Source organism: Aotus nancymaae, unplaced genomic scaffold (assembly GCF_030222135.1).
Source record: "Aotus nancymaae isolate 86718 unplaced genomic scaffold, 86718_ANA_hifiasm-v0.15.2.pri h1tg000011l, whole genome shotgun sequence".
Classification (NCBI taxonomy): domain Eukaryota; kingdom Metazoa; phylum Chordata; class Mammalia; order Primates; family Aotidae; genus Aotus; species Aotus nancymaae.
The window spans coordinates 77,655,716-77,674,000 of NW_026988422.1; the positions used below are offsets into that span (position 1 = coordinate 77,655,716).

The following is an 18,285-nucleotide window of genomic DNA, read 5'->3' on the forward strand; positions in this document are numbered from 1 at the left end:
GATTTAATCCAGCTGAAATTTTTATTTTATGAGGGAAACGAGAGGGTTTGTTGGCTGGAGACGTTGATCCTCCTGTGGCAGTACCAGGTGTTATGGCCTGAATGTTTGTGTCTTCCCTAATTGATATATTAAAACCAAACCCCGAAGGTGATAGTATTAGAGTTGGGGCTTCTGGGATGTGATTAGCTCATGTGTAAAACTCTCATGAGTGGGATTAGGACCTTTATAAAAGAGGCCCCAGAAAGCTTTCTCTGCTCTTTCTGCCATGCGAGGAACAGCCAGAAGATGCCACCTCTGAACCAGGAACCGACCTTTCCCAAAGCCTGACCAGGCTGGCTTCTGATCTCAGTCTTCCAGCCTCCAGAACTGGGAGAAATACATTTCTGTTGTTCACAAGCCACCCAGTCTATAGCAGCCCACACGGATGAAGATGCCAGGCCTGGGGATTTGCAAACACTACTTTATCACGGTAACTTTCAGAATCCCCCTGCCCTTCCCTTCAACCACACTGGTCATCAGAATTGCAATGATATTTATTACAAGATGCCTAAAGGTAGATACAAGTCTGGTTGGAAGGAGGAGAACTTCGAGGAGATTGGGGGAAACTTACTTTCTGCTCTCCAAAACATTTCCGTAGGGTGCGTGGTGCCCAAAGTCAGATAGTGCTGTGGCTCCGGGTGGGCGGTCTCTTACGCTGGGTTCATAACCCTGCCCAGGAAAAGGCTGCTCCAGGTGAAGCGGTCGAAGATCAAGATGAGGAAGGGCTGGTTGAAACGCATGATGATAGGCTTGGACATCATGTTTAGGGTGACCCCAGTGGAGCCAGTTGTGTTCACACCCTCCTCACTGAGTTGCAGCACAGCCTTATGGAACACCTGTTAGGTACAGAATGAAGATGAGTGGTGAGCACTTGCTATGTGTTCTCACTTTCCTGCCTCATTGCTGGGACTCCTAATGTCCTTGGCTTTAGGAAGGGGAAGCTAGGCTCAGAGAAGGTCTCTTGCTGGGTCCTTATCCAAGTGGCAGCCCCAGAATGACACAGCCCAAGTCTGTCTACCTCCAGAACCTGGGCTGTACCTACACTCCTGTAAAAAGGCAGGTTGGGCCCATTGCATGGAGATTAGAGGTCTCAGGGGTTGAACCAGGCTTCGCTGTCCATGTTGGGTGCTTCTTACCGTCCTGGGGTAGTGGAGGGAGATCTTGCTCCATTTCCACTCAGCTGGGTAAATACTAGGGTTCCAGTTATGCAAAGTGCCTATGCCTATTCTGTTTGGGAAAGCTGAAGCAGAATCTAAAAATGTAAATCTTTGACTGTTGATATGTCCTTGTGATCAAAATTAGGAATTCTGAAATCAGCAAAATGTCTGCCTAACTTGTATCAAAAGACTTTGGTGGCTCATAACCTGGCTAATTAAGTAACAGGTGATATTGGTGAGCTCCTTACACCCTAAGGGGTGGAACTCCCAGCGACTGTTTCCAGCAAGCACACTGAGGCTCTAGTTGTTCTGTGAGTGTGCACCCATGGCTAGGAAGAAGCTGAGCTGGGATTGGAACCCCTGCAGTGTGTTTTGAGCATATGACATAACGAAGTTTTGCGTCAAAAGGCCTGAGATCAAACATCAAACTGTAATTCACTAGCTCTGTGACTGTGGGCAAGCTGTATACCCTCCCTGAACAGGAGATTCCTCCTCTGAGAAATTGGGATAATACCCGCCTTCTAAGGAGGCAGCTCTGTTGACTCAATCCACTCATGCAGCATGCATTTTACTGAGCACATATTGTGTGCCAGGTACCAAGGTGGCCACAAAGTCCTCGTGTCTTGAGGTCAGGGGCCACATATCTGAGTAATGGGGGCACACCCAGGGTCTACACAGTTTGGGGCACATAGTAGGTGTTCAGTAAAAATTTTCCAAATGCATGAATAACAAAACGTAGAGCTGAAGGATTTATGTAACTGAATGGAAGTAATTGGGTAGAAGGCTCAATGTGATCCCAATTAGACATTTACCACTTGTTTCTTTTGCCAGGGGCCAGTCACAGTTCTGCCATGACCACTCGGTTCCACAGTGCCCCCTCTGTGTGGTCTGGCGGGATGGGTAGGTGCCTGGCTATGGCCCTGCTTTGTCGCTAGCTTCCTGTGTGATCTCGGGGGTGTTGTGTTTTCTTGCTGAGCCTCCATTTACCTCATGGTGAGATGAGGGGCTTGGACTTGACCTGGGATTGTCAGCCAGGGACCTAGAGGCTCACTCATGAATGAGCTCAGTGCCACTTCCTAGTATTATATTTATATTGCTAATTTTGGAGGGAAAAAAGGTGGGCTCCCAAGACATTTACCTTTGATAACTTCAGCTGGGCATCCTGGGTGATGCGTGAGAAATTTGCCTGGTTGGTGAACAAGTCTGCAATGCCCATTTCCTCCAGCACACCTCTGAGGTCATAGGCTCCAGAGATGGTGACCTTTGGAATGTACAGGTCCACCTGGCTGCTCGGGGTAAGCAGACAGAGTTTAGACATTCCAGGGCTGGGCCTGGCAGAGGGGAGAGCAGCTCCTCTTCTCTTGGCCAGAGTCTTATTTCCTCATGTGCTCCCTCCAGCTCCTGCCTCCCAGCCTGACTTGCTCTTTGGGGGTAGGAGAAGGGACAGAGCAGGAGGCAGGATTTGTCTCTGCCTCCATGACACAGGCAGCTTCCCCACTGGGCCTCTGAATTGTACGTTCTTTTCTTCTCTGCAATTCCTTTGAGCTGATTCCACCTGGGATGCAACTGAACCATAGAGCATTTAAGACATTGGTCCAGAAAGAAGCCTTTTTGGTCCCACGAGAACCCCTGCTAGAAGCAGAGGACTGGAGGGAGCACCCAGCTGGGAGCAGTGGTCTCTGGCTCCAGCTGTGCCACTAATGCTGTGTGATCTTAGCCAAGTCCAGCCCCTATTTGCTAATGTCCTCACCCACACACAAAGGTGGTTGAACACAGGTTCTCCCAGGTCCTGTGTGTGCTAAAGCTGTGATTCTGCAAGAATCTGATGATTCAGCTGGCAGTTTCTACCGGGTGAAGCAGGCGGGGTTTCTAGAAAGGTGAGTGGGGTCACACTAGGGGCAGCACAGGCATGTGCACTTTTTAACATGTCAAGGCATGAGTGTTATTTTTAAATTCTTCCTGTGCCTTCTCCCCAGAGGGAGAGCAGATGCCTGAAACACTGAAACTGAGGGGTGTCAGGGAACTCGCACAGGCTCTCTGTGCAGGTGAGAGGGAAGGCACGAGACCCTGTCCTCACTGAGCAAAAGCAGCCCTGGGTGAGGCCTGGAGACCAGCAACCATCCTGTATGAAGTGGAAGTCATCCTTTTCTAAAGGAAGAAGAACCAGAGGTGAGTGGTGTGTATCTTCTCCAGGTGTGGAAATAGTAACGGAGAGAAGGGAATGGAGACCAACTTATCCCAGACACCTGGTCTGTGTTCTTTACTTTTTTGTCTTCTCTCTCTCTCTCTCTCTCTCTCTCTCACACACACACACACACACACACACACACACACACCCCTATGAAGTCGGAATCAACATCTTCAATTTCCAGGTTGAGAAACCAACACTTAGAGAGGCTGAGGAATTCCCCCAAAGTCACACAACTGGAAGGCAACAGAACTGAAAGGCCAGGACTAGTTTTGCTACCTGCCACCTGCTGTGCTGTCGACAGCTATCAGAGAGCGAGGTAAGGGGCTTTAAACTATATATTATTGATTAATGTTGCTCACACTGAAGTATTTTCATGAAGAGATTATTACTCTACAGGAGAGGAGTCAAATCCTCTCAGGCACTTCATGTGCATTCACAGAACTGGATGAACTTCTCTAGAAGCACCCAGCACCAAACAGCTCTCTGAGGGTATCATTCAAAATGAAAACAATCTGAAACCATAAACCACAAAATCTACATATTAATAAAGTAGAGGAGCTTCCTCCTAGATTTTCTACTGCAGAATTCTTTTTTTTTTTTGAGACGGAGTTTCGCTCTTGTTACCCAGGCTGGAGTTCAATGGTGCGATCTCGGCTCACTGCAACCTCCGCCTCCTGGGTTCAGGCAATTCTCCTGCCTCAGCCTCCCGAGTAGCTGGGACTACAGGCACGCGCCACCATGCCCAGCTAATTTTTGTATTTTTAGTAGAGACTGGGTTTCACTATGTTGACCAAGATGGTCTCAATCTCTCGACCTCATGATCCACCCGCCTCGGCCTCCCAAAGTGCTGGGATTATAGGCGTGAGCCACCGTGCCCAAAATTTGTCAAATTTTGTGGTCTAAGAATTCTGCAGTAGAAAATTTGTCTCCAAGCCAAATTTGTCCCCTTCATTACTGCTGGCCCTGCATTATTGGCACTCTGGGCATGGTCCCCTGACTTGGTTGGTGCCATGCCCCACTTCCTGCCAGGTCTCAAGGCCACTTCCTACTGGCTGAACTTCCACTCAGCCTCAAGGCAGTTTCAAGGGAAGACAACCTGCTCTGCAGCCCTTCCTCCTTCCCCGGGCAGAGCCAGGCATTCCCACCTCCCAGCCAGCGGCATGTTACACTTCTCTCTCTGTCTCTCTCAGAACTCACATCATTGTACCACTGTTAATTCCACCAGAATCTGCTTTCTGCTCTAGAGTGCATGTCTTCAAGGGCTCTCTTTTGTCCTATTCACCATTGTGTTCTGTGTGCTTAGCTAGTGCATGGTACATAGCAGGCACTTCCATTTATGTACATTGAATGAATGAATGAATGAATGAATGAGGGAATGAAATGCTGCCTGATCCACTGCTTTCCTGAGCTACTCTAGATCTCCATGCCCACTCCCTCCTCAGCATCCCTTCTGCTTTTGAGTTTGCATCAGCCCACCTGCCATCAGGTTCCATGCTGGTTGGCATTTTCTGACTCTCCTGCACAGACAGAACTTGAATATCCGTTGAGAGTGAGGACCATGTTCTAAATAACAAATCTTTCCTCCTCCAAGGTGAGGAGCAGGGTTGGGCACACGCATGACAATAATTTCAATTGCTCTCCAGCTCAGGGGTGCTTGGGGAGAAAAGCTTTGTGTTTATAGGGGATTCATCCATCCATCTGTCCACTCACTCATTCATTTACTTATTCATTCATCCATTTGTTTATTCATTCTCCATTCACTCATTCACCCATCCATTCACTCACTCACCATTCTATGTACTCACTCACTCACTCACTCACTCACTTATTCATCCATTCATTCTCTAGCTCATTCATCCATCCATTCATTCACTTATTCATTCGTTGCTGACTTACATCCTCAGCCGACCTTGCCCAAGTGTCAACCCTGCACTACCTCTTGCTTGGGCCTGAGGTCAGAGTGAGAGGATCAATTGGCAGCTTCTCCTCCTGACTACTGGCTCTTCAGGATATGTAGCCCTTGCTTTCTTTCTGCTTACTTGCTTATTACCTACTTGTATCCTTGCTTTTTTAGTTGTTTACTGATTGACTGATTGATTGAAGAGTTAGATGCCCTGAGTGACTTAAGAACCATTCATAGGTTTTGCATTGGCTCCATGATGAATACAGAGGTCATTTTCACTATATTTCTATGGGGTCTCCCAGGAATCTTCAGCAGGGCATGGTTTCAGGTAAGCAAGATAACAAAACGGATAAGTGGGTAGCTGGGTGGTTGGTGAACTTACTTTAAGAAAATGTTGCAAAAATATGACAACGCAGATGTTGTGTATGAATCTCACAGGGAAAGGGGACCTCATTTTGTGAAGTATTTCAATGTTGATGGACAAATCAATAAATAAGTGTGAACTCTAGATCAGAGAACCTTATAGCCTTTGGGGGTCCAGCAGACAAGAAAACAATGAGCCCTGGAGGGTGAGTCCAGGGAAGAAAAGATGCACCCCTTTTCACCTGCCCCACTTTCTGGGGACACATGTATTGCAGAAATCAACATGATGGCTGGAGGGCTTACCTGCTGGTCAGGCCTGCAGACCACCTGTTTATTGTGTCCCGGCTCAGCTCAGTGATGACCGTGTTCATCTTCCCCTTTTCCGGAAGGATGAAGAAGACGGTCCCATTGCCCGCATAGTTCAGCTGCACCAGCTGGCAGGGGAGCTCCGAGTCATGAAGGTAACTGATGGTGCCCGACTGGAACATCATGGGCACCTTCACCACAGTTGTCTCATCCACATAGAAGTTCTCCTCCCCGGTGCTTGCCGGGTCAAAAGGCTGTTTCCATGTGCCTAGGAAGAGGAGGAGAGAGGTCAGTAGGGCAGAGAGGAAAACACAGTTCCAGGTGACCTCACGGGCCTGCTATCCAAGTGACACAGTGGCCTTCTGCATGCCTGGAATGTCCCCACTTGAGTCTCAAGGGTTTTAGGTAAGATAAGAAATGTAAACCCTGTTCCGTCCTCTACTTACTGGAATGGGTTGAGGGTGAGCTCTGTTTCTGAGATTGGCTTCTAAACAAGGAAGTGGGGAGAGACCAAGAGGGTGCTGGTCCTTGGATTTGATGGTAAGATTCACTTGACCTAGACTGTACCTCGGCTCCCCCTGCCTAGAGTGGGTCCCGGCTCTGAGGGCTCTGGAAGTGGGGCTGGGTCTCAGGCCTCAAACTCACAGTCCCTGGTGGGCAACGAGGGGGCCATCTACACCCCTGCCAGCCTGGCCAGCCCAGCCGAGGCTCCTGACCCTTTGAGTGGTCCTTCCTTCTAGACCACACTGTCTAAATGCTGACTCAGGGTATGAAGACTCCTTCAGGATCACAGACTCCCACCCCCAGCAGGCCCTCGGGTTGCCTCTACCATGTTCCAGGGTGCCACCATCCAGCTTGTTTGTTGCCTTGAGATGGGGAACTCACTACATTCACAGATGGGACTTGGCAGTCCTGGTCAGCTCTGATGGGAAGAAAACCTTCTCAGACTGAGCTAAAGCCTGCCTGATTGTCTGCCACCTGTGGGACCTCTTCTGTCCTTCTGAACTTATTCCAGACAACTGAGTCCACCTGCAGGAAACTTACCTGGGCTGGGTGTCACAGGGCCTCTTTGCTCTAGGTGAAGGCTCCCCAGTCTTAAACTGATGACTGAGGCCCCTGAGTCTAGCAGGTCCTGGGTGTCTTGGCTGCCATTGACCACAAGTCCTGAAGCCCTTGTGAGGCAACTATTTCCCAGCCGAGGCTCCCTAAAGGTGGCCAGAACATCACTGCAGGTAGCCTCTTCTCCATCCTACTGCCCGTGGGATCTGTGGATTTCTTGGCCAGAATTCTTGGTTCTGAGCCAACCACAAACCTCCTGTAATAGCTACTGATGGAGACAACAGAGGGAGGCTGATGACGTAGGGAAATCAGCCGTGGCTGTGGAGTCTAGAGACCCCAGAGCTATGCTGGTCCATTGGGAATGACCTCGCTAACCTTGGTGTCTGCAGACACTGACCAATGGTAGAAAACTCACCGTCCATCTGTCTCAAATGAGATCACTTGAAGGTTCTCAAATCATCCTCCAAAGGAAGTCCAAAATCCTCAGAACTAGAGGTTGTATTTTGTGGATAACTTATAACCAAAAAAAAAATTGGGTAAACTATTTTTCATTGTTAGGTTTTCTATGATACAGCAAAATGAATCCACAAGTCTGACCACTCAGGCAAGGTCGGCGGAGAATGTGAGTTAGCAATGAATGAATGAGTGAATGAATGGATGAATCCTTAATATTTTCCTGCTTGCTTTTTATGAAGTATTTCTTTTCTAGAAGCAAGCGTAATGTATATAGTTTGACACAAAACAAAATACAAAATGGGGTTCAGCCTCTGCTTTAAGGGATTTATTCTCAAAACATCCTAGGAGAATTGGTGGTAGAGAAAGAATTTATGGGGGAAAATCCGAGAGAGCAAGGATGGCTCCTCTGGAAAATCTTTGAACAATATTTTTAATGTTCTTTAAAAAGAACTGTCAAGAAAGTCCAATAAATAAATAACACATCAGGGCCATTTTACGTGTCCTACATTTAGTGATAATAGCTACACGACTCTTGATTTCTATTTATTATCCTGGCTTGCTAGAAATACTTCAGAGTAGTTTCCAAGTGGTTTTAACCAAAAAACCTGCAGATTTGTTTTGCTGTATCATAGAAAATTTGTATACAATGAGGCATTTTACTCCCATCAGTGTCTGGTCCTGCAGTCAAGTGTTCAAAATTTCTCTGATTTTGCAACCTGAAGCTGCGATCTCCTATCCACTTAGCCCCTCTGTGGTCCTGAGGACACGGAAACCTCGTGCAGAATGAAGCCAGGCCAGCACCTGTTCCACCAGATGCCCACATGTGCTCAGCCTCTCTCAGGCTCAGGAGAGCCCTCCCTGCACCTGGGTTTACTGTGCCTTTTCCCCAGGTTGTTTTGCCTGAACCTCTGTGCAACCACCACTGAACTCCTTCCATGCACCAAGCACTTCGCAAAGGCACTGGATCTCCCAAAGAGACAGAGATGCCCTGCACAGGAGTGCACAGTCTCGTCGGGGAGATGGTCTATGGAATTCATGGGAGCACATGGAAGAGGTTTTGGGCAAATGTTCCCAGCCTCCCTGGACCTCCCACAGTCAGGTGTAAAGAAGGCTGCCTTGGTCTGGTCAGCCTCTCAGCCTCCCCGTCCTGCGAGGAGAGCAGCCCCTCCCGGGAGTTCCAGCCTTGTGCTAGAGAGCGGGAAAGACCCAGAGGCAGGTGGAGAAGAAGGACTTGCGGAGAGGCTAAGTCAGTCCAGTCAGTAAGGAGGTGTAGGATGGGAGGGGAGGTGGGCGCAGTCTGATGGGAAGCCATGGGAGAGAGCTGGGGAGGAGGGGAAAGGGGCGTGAGGAGTCCTGGCTGGGGATCACACCTCCGCTGATCCGATGATGCCGAGAGACATGTGTTCAATAGTGATACTGGCATAGTTTGCTTATTTTGACTGTTTTACCTGCATTCCTTTGAATATGATTGCTTAACTGAAACTCAACCACTTGGGTGCTAAGCATGTGATGGCAAGATGATTGCCAAAACGAGGCATGGGAAAACTGTAAAGCATGCGTATGAGGACAAAGGTTTTCCTGGGTGAATCTGGGGAGGCTTCACAGAGGAGGTGCCTTTTGAGCTAAGATTTGAAGTGAGGGAAGGCAGTCAGATAAATTGCAAGAGGGCTCATGAGGCAGAAGAGGCCCGGGCTTTGTGGTGGGCAGAATAATAGCCCTCCAAAATGTTCACATTCTAATCCCCAGAACTTGTGAATATGTTAGCTTACATGTCCAAGGGGAATTAAAGTTGTAGAGGGAATCACAGTTGGTGATTGGCTGACCTTGAGATGGGCAGGTTATCCTGGATCACCCAGATGGGCCATTATCCACTGAAATCCTGTGGGTTCTTGTAAGTCAAAGAGGAAGGCAGGAAATCCAGAATCAGAGAGAGAGATGTGATGACGGACGCAGAGGTGGGAATGATGCAATTACTGGCTTTGAAAATAAGAGGGGCCCACAAGCCATGTGGCTTCTAGAAGCTGGAAAAGGCCTGGAAGTGCATTTTCCCCTAGAGCTTCCAGATTTTTGTGAACGGGAAGGTTGAAAAACTGAAGCAGGACCTGGTCAGAGCAGTGTGTGCAGGACGGTTTTGGGGGCATCTGGGAGTTCCTGAGGGGGTGGGTGGGGTTCTGTCTGGTTCTAGACCATTTTTCCAGCCCCTGGCCCAGTGCTTGACAGTCAGCATTTGTGGAGCATGAAGCAGCCAGACTGTTTGTAGTTACAAGTATGGGCCTCAAACCAACCTGCCAGAATGTGGGCACATTGCTCAACCCTTCTGGGTGTCATTTGGATCTCTTGTAAAATAATATAATTCTGCCTACCCAACAGGATTGTGTTAAAGATGGAAGTTCCCAGATGTGTATGTGCTTTATAGAATCAAAGACTTTTCCCAAGAGTGTGCCCTGTATTATAATGGCTGCTATTTTTCCTGGGCAGAGCGGATGGGCTTTCAGACTGGGATAGGAGGGAGTACCTTTGAAGAAGACATAGTTGACCAGGATGAGGACGGCTGGGCTATCCAGTCCTGAGAACAAGTCATCAATTTTCCCCTGTGTCTTACTCTTGACATAGCTGTTGATCTGTCTGCTGGCTGCTGTAGCCCAGTCCTGGAAATTCGAAGTCAAGACCTCTAACTCATAGTAGTGCTTGATGTCTGCTGAGAATGACTCCAGTAACTCCAGGCTGCCATCAAGAAACAAGGCATTGCCCAAGGTCATTTCTAAGCTGGTGTCTGACTCTCCAAGGAGTTGGTGGAGGTGCTGGAAACCCTGGTGGATCTCAGCCTCAGACTTCTCAGTGAGGTTGAAGCCCAGGCCCTGGAGAAGTTGGGCCCGTGTGTGGCCACAGGTGCCCAGGGACAGCATAGCTAATGCCATGGAGATGCTCACAGGGGAGACGAAAATGTTCTTCTTGGGACTCAAGGCCACTAGGTGCTTATACAGGCTGAAGGCAAAGTCAACGTTGGCTGAAGCCAGGCCCCGGTGATGTCTACTCGTGTTCATATAAGCAGCATTAGGATCCATGGCCTGGACGGTCCAGAGGCCACTGGAGGACAGCCAGAGAAGACAGGTATACAGGAGGAGTGGCATTGTCCAGTATAGCCAGGCCCTGCCAAATCAGAAAAGCTTGTTAGATGATGAGGCAGCCTCTGAGTCAATGGGGCATAGTGCAACAGGAGGCGGGCAAAAGCCCCCATTCAAGCCCCAGTTCCTTTCTCCACACTGGCTGTGTGATCTGGAGCGCATCACAGAGGGCACTGGACTTTGGTTTCCTCATCTGAAGATATGAATGATATGTGTTATGATTTTTCCAGTGCCTACCGGGTACCCAATACTGATCTAGGTGGTCTGGCTATATTCGGTCATCTAACCATCACCTAAACACTCCTAAAGTAAGTATTATTAACCCGATTTTAGGCAGGCAGAAATAGGTGCTCAGAAAGGTTAAAACACACCCAACATATATGTTTAAAGTGCTGAAAGAAAAACAAAAAAAATTAAAGCATTCCCAGAAAAACAAAAGCGGAGAAAGCTTTTTTCCACAATACCTGCCCTGCGAGAAATGAGAGGCATTTTATTTCAGATTGAAATTAAAGGACACTGGAGAGTAACTTTAAACTGAATGGAGAAATAAGGGACCTCTAGTAAAGGTAAGTGCATGGGTAATTATAAGTTACATTTTGGGGCACATGATGCATAGAGATAATTTGTGACATCAGTAACTGGAAGCAGGTGGGAACAGAGCTATAAGGACGCACAGCTTTTGTATGCTATTGAAGTGAAGCTGGTTATATCAAATATATTATGGACTAAATGTATTATGAATATACATATTACATTTTGGCTTAGTTTATTTTCTCTATTGTTTTTCAATTCTTGATTTTATTTATCTCTTCTCTAATCTTTATTATTTCCTTCCTTCTGCTATTTTTCAGTTGAGTTTGTTCTTTTTCTAGCCCCTAAATTATAAACAAAGACTAAAATTGTTTTTATGCATTAGCCTTCTACAATATGATCCAAATATATGCTGTCTACAAGAGACTCATTTTAGATCCAAAGATGCAAATAGATCGAAAGTGAATGGGTGGAAAAGTTACCCCACGCAAATAGCAACCATAGGAGGGGAGGGGTGGCTACACTAATATTAGACAAAATAGATTTTGAATAATAAAAGCTTACAAAAGACAAAAGACAAAGAAGGCAATGATATATTAATCAAGTTTTCAGTACAGCAAGAAGATATAACATTTTTGGTCTCTCATTTCCCATATTATTGTCTTTTTTTGTATTTAGTTTTTGTACTGATTTTTGTACTGAAATGCTTTTTTGTACTGCAACACTTCAATAATTCTGTCCTCATCCCTTTTGGTTATTTTGGGGATGACATTGACATCCTAAAACACCTGAATTTGAATATGTGCCATTTTTTATTTGAGATCTTGTTTTTTAATGTGTTTACCGCTATACATTTCTATCATCCCACTGCTTTCACTCATTCCATACATTTTGGTATGTTGTGTTTCCATTTTCATTTGTCTTTATTTTGTAATTCCCCTGGTGGCATCTTTTTTGATCCACTGATTGATAAAGAGTGTGTCTTTTCCACAATTTGTAAAATTTCTGGTTTTCCCTCTGTTACTGATTTTGAACTTCATCTCATTGTGATTGAAGAAGATACTTAGTATGACAATCTGTCTTTTATAATCTATTGACTCTTGATCTGTGGCCTAACATAGGATCTGTCTTGGAGAATGTCCCACGTGCACGTGAGAAGAATGTGTATTCTATTGTTATCGAGTGTTCTGTATGTGTCTGATACGTCTAGCTTTTACTGGGTTGTTCAAGTTCTCTATTTTCTTACTTACGTTATATCTGGTTGTCCTATCCATCATTGAGAATAAGGTATCGAAGTCTCCAAATTGCTGTAGAATCATTTCACCCTTCAGTTGTGTCCATTTTTCCTCAATTTATTTTGTCTCAGATACACCCAGAAATAATGTTTCACCAGCTGCTAAAGTGTGAATGTTTGTGTCTCCACAAATTCATATGTGGAAAACTATTCATGGGGGCTCTATCCTCAGGAAAGGAGTTAGTGCCTACATAAAAGAGGTCTGTGGCAGTATTTCTGGAAGAAATTGGCATGTGAATCAGTAGATTGAGTAAAGACAGTCACCTTTACCAGTATGGGTGGGCATTTTTAATCCATTAAAGGCTGCATGAAACAAAAAGTTAGGGGAAGGGCAAATTCTCTCTTCTGTCCCTGAGTTGGCCATCCATGTTTGCCTGCCCCTGAACACTGGGGCTCCTGGTTCTTGGACCTTTAAACTCTGGGACTTAAACCCCCAGCCTCATTAGGCCCCTTTTCCTAGGATGGAGCTGAACCACTGGCTCCTGTGGTTGTCAGGCCTTCAGACTCAGACTGAATTACATGGCTGGCTTTCTTGGGTCTCCAGTTTGCTGACAGCAGGTTGTGGGACTTCTCAGCTTCTGTAATTACATAAGCCAATTCCCATAATGTCTCCTCTTATATATATTTCTACATATAGATTCTGTTTCTCTGGAGAACCCTCACTAATATAATAGATTAAATTAATTTCAAGAGCCTATAATAGGATTATACACTATGCCCAATTTGGATTTATTTCTGTAATGCAAATAAGTTTCAACATATAAAAATTGGTCAGTGTGATAATACACCATACTAACAAAATAAAGGATAAAAATCGCATGATCATCTCAATTGGTGCAGAAAAAAGTTGAATTTGACATAATTCAACACACCCTTTCATGATAAAAACACACAACAGATTGAGACAGTCGAGTGTAAAGAGGTGCCTGGAGAACATTCAATCTCCCTGCACACTGGGAGAATGGGGTGGAGATGTGGGAAGCTCGTGCCCTTTGAGGGGGAGGAGCTTGGCCTTTTTCCCCTGATCCATTCAACTGGTGAGACTCAGGCCTGTTCATGGGACAGTCTCTCGCTTTGCTGAGTTGTTTCCCTTTTTGCCCAATAAATACAATTTTTCTCACCCTTCAAAGTGTCTGTGACCTAATCCTTCATGGCCATGCGACAAGGACCCTGATTTTAGCTGGACTAAGAAGAAATTCCTACAAATAGGAATAGAAGAAAACTACCTCAACATAATGAAGACTATATATTTTAAAAAACCTGTTATACTCAACAGTGAAAGACTGAAAGCATTTCCCTGAAGATCAGGAACAAAACACGGATGCTTGCTCTCACTACTTTTACCAAATACAGCACTGGAAGTTCTAGCCAGAACAATTGGGCAAGGAAGTAAAAAGGTATCCAAATTGAAAGGAAGAAGTAAAATTATCTGTGTTCACAGATAACATGGTCTTCTATGTACAAAACCATAAAAACTCTACAAAAAAATCCTGTTAGAACTAATAAACACATTTAACAAAGTTGCAAGATACAAAATCAAAACACTAAGATCAGTTGCATTTCCCAACACTAATAAAGAAAACAATTTGAAAAGGAAACTAAGAAAACAATTCCATTTACAATAGTATGAAAAAGAATAAGATAGAGATTAAGCAGGGAGGTAAGAGACTTATACGCGGAAAAGTACAAAACAGTGCTGAAAGCGATTAAAGAGGACAAATAAATGGAAAGACAACCTGCATTTATGTATTGGAAGAAATTGCTAAGATGGTAATACTATCCAAAAAAGTCTATAGATTCAATGCAACTCCTATCAAAATTCCAATTACATATTTTGCAGAAATAGAAAAAAATCATTCTAAAATTTATATAAAAATCTCAAGGGACCCTGAATAGCCAAACAATGCTGAAAAAGAACAAAGTTGCAAGTCTTACACTTTCTGATTTCAAAATTTACTATAAAACTGTAATAATCAAAACAGTGTGGTACTGGCATAAAGACGGACATATAGACCAATGGAATAGAATACAGAGCCCAGAAATCAGCCTTGCATATATGGTAAAATGATTTTTGACAAAGGTGCCAGATCACTGGATGAGGAAAAGACAGTCTTTCCAACAAGTGGTGCTGAAAAATTGGGTATTTACATGCAAAAGACGGAAATTGGACCGTTACCTAACACCATATACAAAAATTAACTCAAAATAGATCAATAACCAAAACATGAGTTAAAACCATAAAAATCCTAGAAAAAAACATGGGGGAAAAACTTTGTGATGTTGGCTTTGGCAATGATTTCTTGAATATCACACCAAAGCCATGAGCAACAAAGGAAAAAATAGACAAATTGGACTGCACCAAAATGGAAAACTTTGTTCATCAAAGGATACTATCAATACTTTTTTACTTTAAAACTGTGACTCACAGAATGGGAAAACATTTGCAAATCACGTATCTGATAAGGAATTGCTATCCAGGATATATAAAGAACTCCTAAAACCCAAGAACAACAACAACAAAACATATAAACCCAGTTAGAAATGGGCAAAGGACTTGAGTAGACATTTCTTCAGATGCAACATACAAATGGCCAATGAGCACATGAAAAGATGCTCAGCATCACTAATCATTAGGAGTATCAAAACCATGATGAGGTACCACTTCCTATCCATTAGGATGGCTACTCTAAACAGACAAACAAAACAGAAAACAGTAAGTTGGCACACCAGGCCTGGTGGCGAGTGCCTGTAATCCCAGCTACTCTGAAGGTTGAGGTGAGAGGAATGCTTGAGGCCAGGAGTTTGAGACCAGCCTAGGCAACATAGCGAGACTCCATTTCAAAAAAAAATTTTTTTTTAAGGGTTGGCATGAATATGGGAAAATTGGAATCCTTATGCATTGCTGGTAAGAATATTAAGTTTTACAATATGTAGAAAACAATATGGCAGTTCTTTAAAAATTAAACAGAATCATCATTTGACCCAGAAATTTTGCTTTGACTATATATACCAAAGAACTGCCAAGAAGATAGTCAAGGAACTTGAAAAGATATTTGTAGACCAAAGTCACAGCAGCATTATTCACCATAGCAGAAGATGAAAACAACTCCAATGTCTATCAATGGATGAATGAACAAACAAAGTATGGTATAAACATACAATTGAATACTATTCAACTTTAAAAAGGAATGAAATTCTGACATCTACTGCAACATGGATGAATCTGGAAGACATTATGTTACTCGAAATAAGCCAGACACAAAAGGACAAATATAATATAATTCTATACCTAGAGTAGAAATATATATAATTCTGTACATAGGGACAGAAGTAAAATTGTGGTTACCAGGGGCTGGGGCAAGGGGAGACGGAGGACTTCCTGTTGCGTGGGTGCAGTTTCAGTTTGGGATGATGAACAAGTTCTGGACATGGATGGTGGTGACGGTGGCACAACAACATGAAAGGACTTTTAATGCTACTGAACTGTACACTTGTAGCTAAAATGTTAGATATTATATTTTCCCACAATAAAATTTAGGAAAAAAATTAAATATAATGATTTAAAAAGAGGCTGATTCTCACTAACGTAGCCCAGGGGGTCTTTGTGACTCAGACCCTGGTGGCAGTTCTGTCTCCAGCCTCACATCTGGCCCCTTGAGTTCTCAGCCACAGCAACACTGGGGGTTAGGGATTCCTTCCAGCACACACCAGCCTTTTATCCGACTGTGGGGCAGGGGAGGGGAGGGCAGGTCGGGGCAGATCACGTCACTGCAGGGCAGGTTACTTCCTGCAAGACAGGTCATGCAGTTTCCCAGGGAAGGTCATTTCGATTTCCCCATGTTTGCTGAGCCCAGCTCTGGGCTGGGAGCAGGGAACAAAGATGCACCTGCCTCAGCCCTGCCCATGTGGCTCCAGTCTGTAGGTTCCTCGCCTCCCTGCCTCACCTGGCTCACTCCATCTTGTGCTTTGAGACTCAGGTCCCAGGTCACCACCTCCAGGAAGCCTTGCATCTGTGCTTCTCTATGGCCTTGCCCCATGACAGGCAGTGAAAACTTTGCTGAGCTCTGGTCACTGCCATGCCGGTCCGGGATCACCCTCTTGGATACAGGCAGCATGATGCCAATGGTAGGATGGGCCCCCATTCCTTTTCGGCCGTCTCTGTGGAAATTGTATGCCTCACCTTGTCCTGTGTTAATTCTTTAAGATGAGGGTGAGACTCCACCCACCCCACAATATTGTTGTGAATACCAGATGTGGCTGTTATCAGTGCTTGGTTTATGTGACCTCACTTAATGGGCCATCCTGGGGCCCATTTTACAGATGAGAAAACTGAGATCCAGGGAGATAGAGTAACTCCCTCTGAGTGGGAATTCTAAGCCTAGATGTCTGACTTCAGAGTTTGTGCCATGCCATTCTGCCTGTCTCTACAGAAAGCAAAATGATGAGTAAAACACCTCTTAAGAGTACCCGGCCATATACAAAAATGCAGAGTATCAATCTTATTCAGGCATTTCATGTCAAGCATGCCCTCTTCGTTCCTCATCTCTGAAGAGACTCACTGAGTAAATATTCACTGTGTTCTGTTTTCACAAATGCCCTATGAGCCAGGCACAGTTCTCGACCTTCTGTATTGAAACCTTATGTGGTACAGTGCAGACAGTTCTGTTCTCTGTGCATCATCTCTGACCCAGGTCACTGAGGGAGGAGCTGTGGTGGAGAAAGGTCTGTGGGACTCTGAAGAATGCCTCTGCCCTGAGCCAGCTGAGCACTCCCCCGCCCCCAGCCCCAGCCAGCACCCATCATCAGTGGTGCCGGCTAGACCAGATACACTGTAGCTCTCAGGCTCCAACTCTGTGGCTCTTGTGGCCGTCTGGCTGGGCTTAGGAGCATCAGTCATGGCAGTGGATGACAATGGCTCTTAGCTACAGCCCTCTGTGTCAGTCCCCTGCGTGGCAGGAGCCCAGGGGACAGCAGAACCCCAGTGGATGACTCACAGACTCTGGGATCTGGAAAATCCTCCACAACGTTGCCTCATAACACTGGCTGCCCTAATGTTCAATGTACCGTTTAAACAACCAAAACATCTCAACGAACCAAGCTAGCAAGCGAGCTGCAGTCATGGCTTTGCTCTGTGCTTCTCTGTGGCCTTGCCCCATGACAGGCAGTGAAAACTTTGCTGAGCTCTGGTCACTGCCATACCTGTCTGGGGTCCCTTCATGGGCACAGGCCCTGTGCAGCATGATGCCAATCGTAGGATGGCAGAGACAGGGCCAGGGGAGGGCCAGAGGATTCTCAGGTGTTACTCACAGTCTGCAGTGGACTCAGGCTGCTGCTGGCTCGGTCCTGCTGTCCTGGACCCAGCGTGTGTACAGTAAGCTTGTGGGGGATGCTGCCTGTTAAATTCTGTTCGCCAGCTTCCTGGATGGTTAATGGTTAGAGGGGCAGGTGGCCTTCACCATTCGTAGTCCTCTCCCCCCAGCCATGAACCAGTGGGAGGCTTTGTCAGGACAGCTGAGTAAACACCGTGATGCTGCAAATTAACTTTGCTCTGTGTTCAATTCTATGAAGTTGATTTTAAATATCAAAATGTGGCTGGAGTTGCGGCACTACAGGTGCCCTGTGTCAGTGGGCAGAGATGTCTTAGGTGCCCTTAATTGGCACCAAGATGCAGATACTTGTAAACACACACACGCACACACACACACAGGTGTTTAGCTCCAACTGGGGATGACTTGCGCAAGGTCCTGCCTTCCAGGGGCCTTAGCCTGGTGGGAGAGGCAGACATGGAATATCAGCCCAGCGCTTCCTCTGGATTATCTCACAAAATCTTCCCAGTGACTCTGTGAAGTGGATACCATTGT

General features: G+C 45.6%; 1 protein-coding gene across 1 annotated transcript; it reads right to left on the bottom strand.

Moving 5' to 3' along the window:
- Positions 1-515: 515 nt before the first annotated feature.
- SERPINA6 (serpin family A member 6) lies at positions 516-17,797 on the bottom strand. Its single transcript, XM_012458277.2, has 5 exons — positions 17,732-17,797; positions 9,990-10,624; positions 5,957-6,227; positions 2,335-2,482; positions 516-875 (listed from the first exon to the last, which is right to left on the bottom strand). The coding sequence occupies exons 2-5, from the start codon at positions 10,603-10,605 to the stop codon at positions 690-692; spliced, it is 1,221 nt and encodes a 406-aa protein (XP_012313700.2). The 5' UTR covers positions 10,606-10,624; positions 17,732-17,797; the 3' UTR covers positions 516-689.
- Positions 17,798-18,285: the final 488 nt, after the last annotated feature.

Coding starts and splice junctions, on each gene's coding strand:
- SERPINA6 (XM_012458277.2), bottom strand. CDS start 10,605: ATGCCACTCCTCCTGTATACCTGTCTTCTCTGGCTGTCCTCCAGTGGC. Junction 6,228..9,989: donor CAACTATGTCTTCTTCAAAG/GTACTCCCTCCT, acceptor TCCTCTTCCTAG/GCACATGGAAACAGCCTTTT. Junction 876..2,334: donor CCCAGCTGAAGTTATCAAAG/GTAAATGTCTTG, acceptor TGTACCTAACAG/GTGTTCCATAAGGCTGTGCT.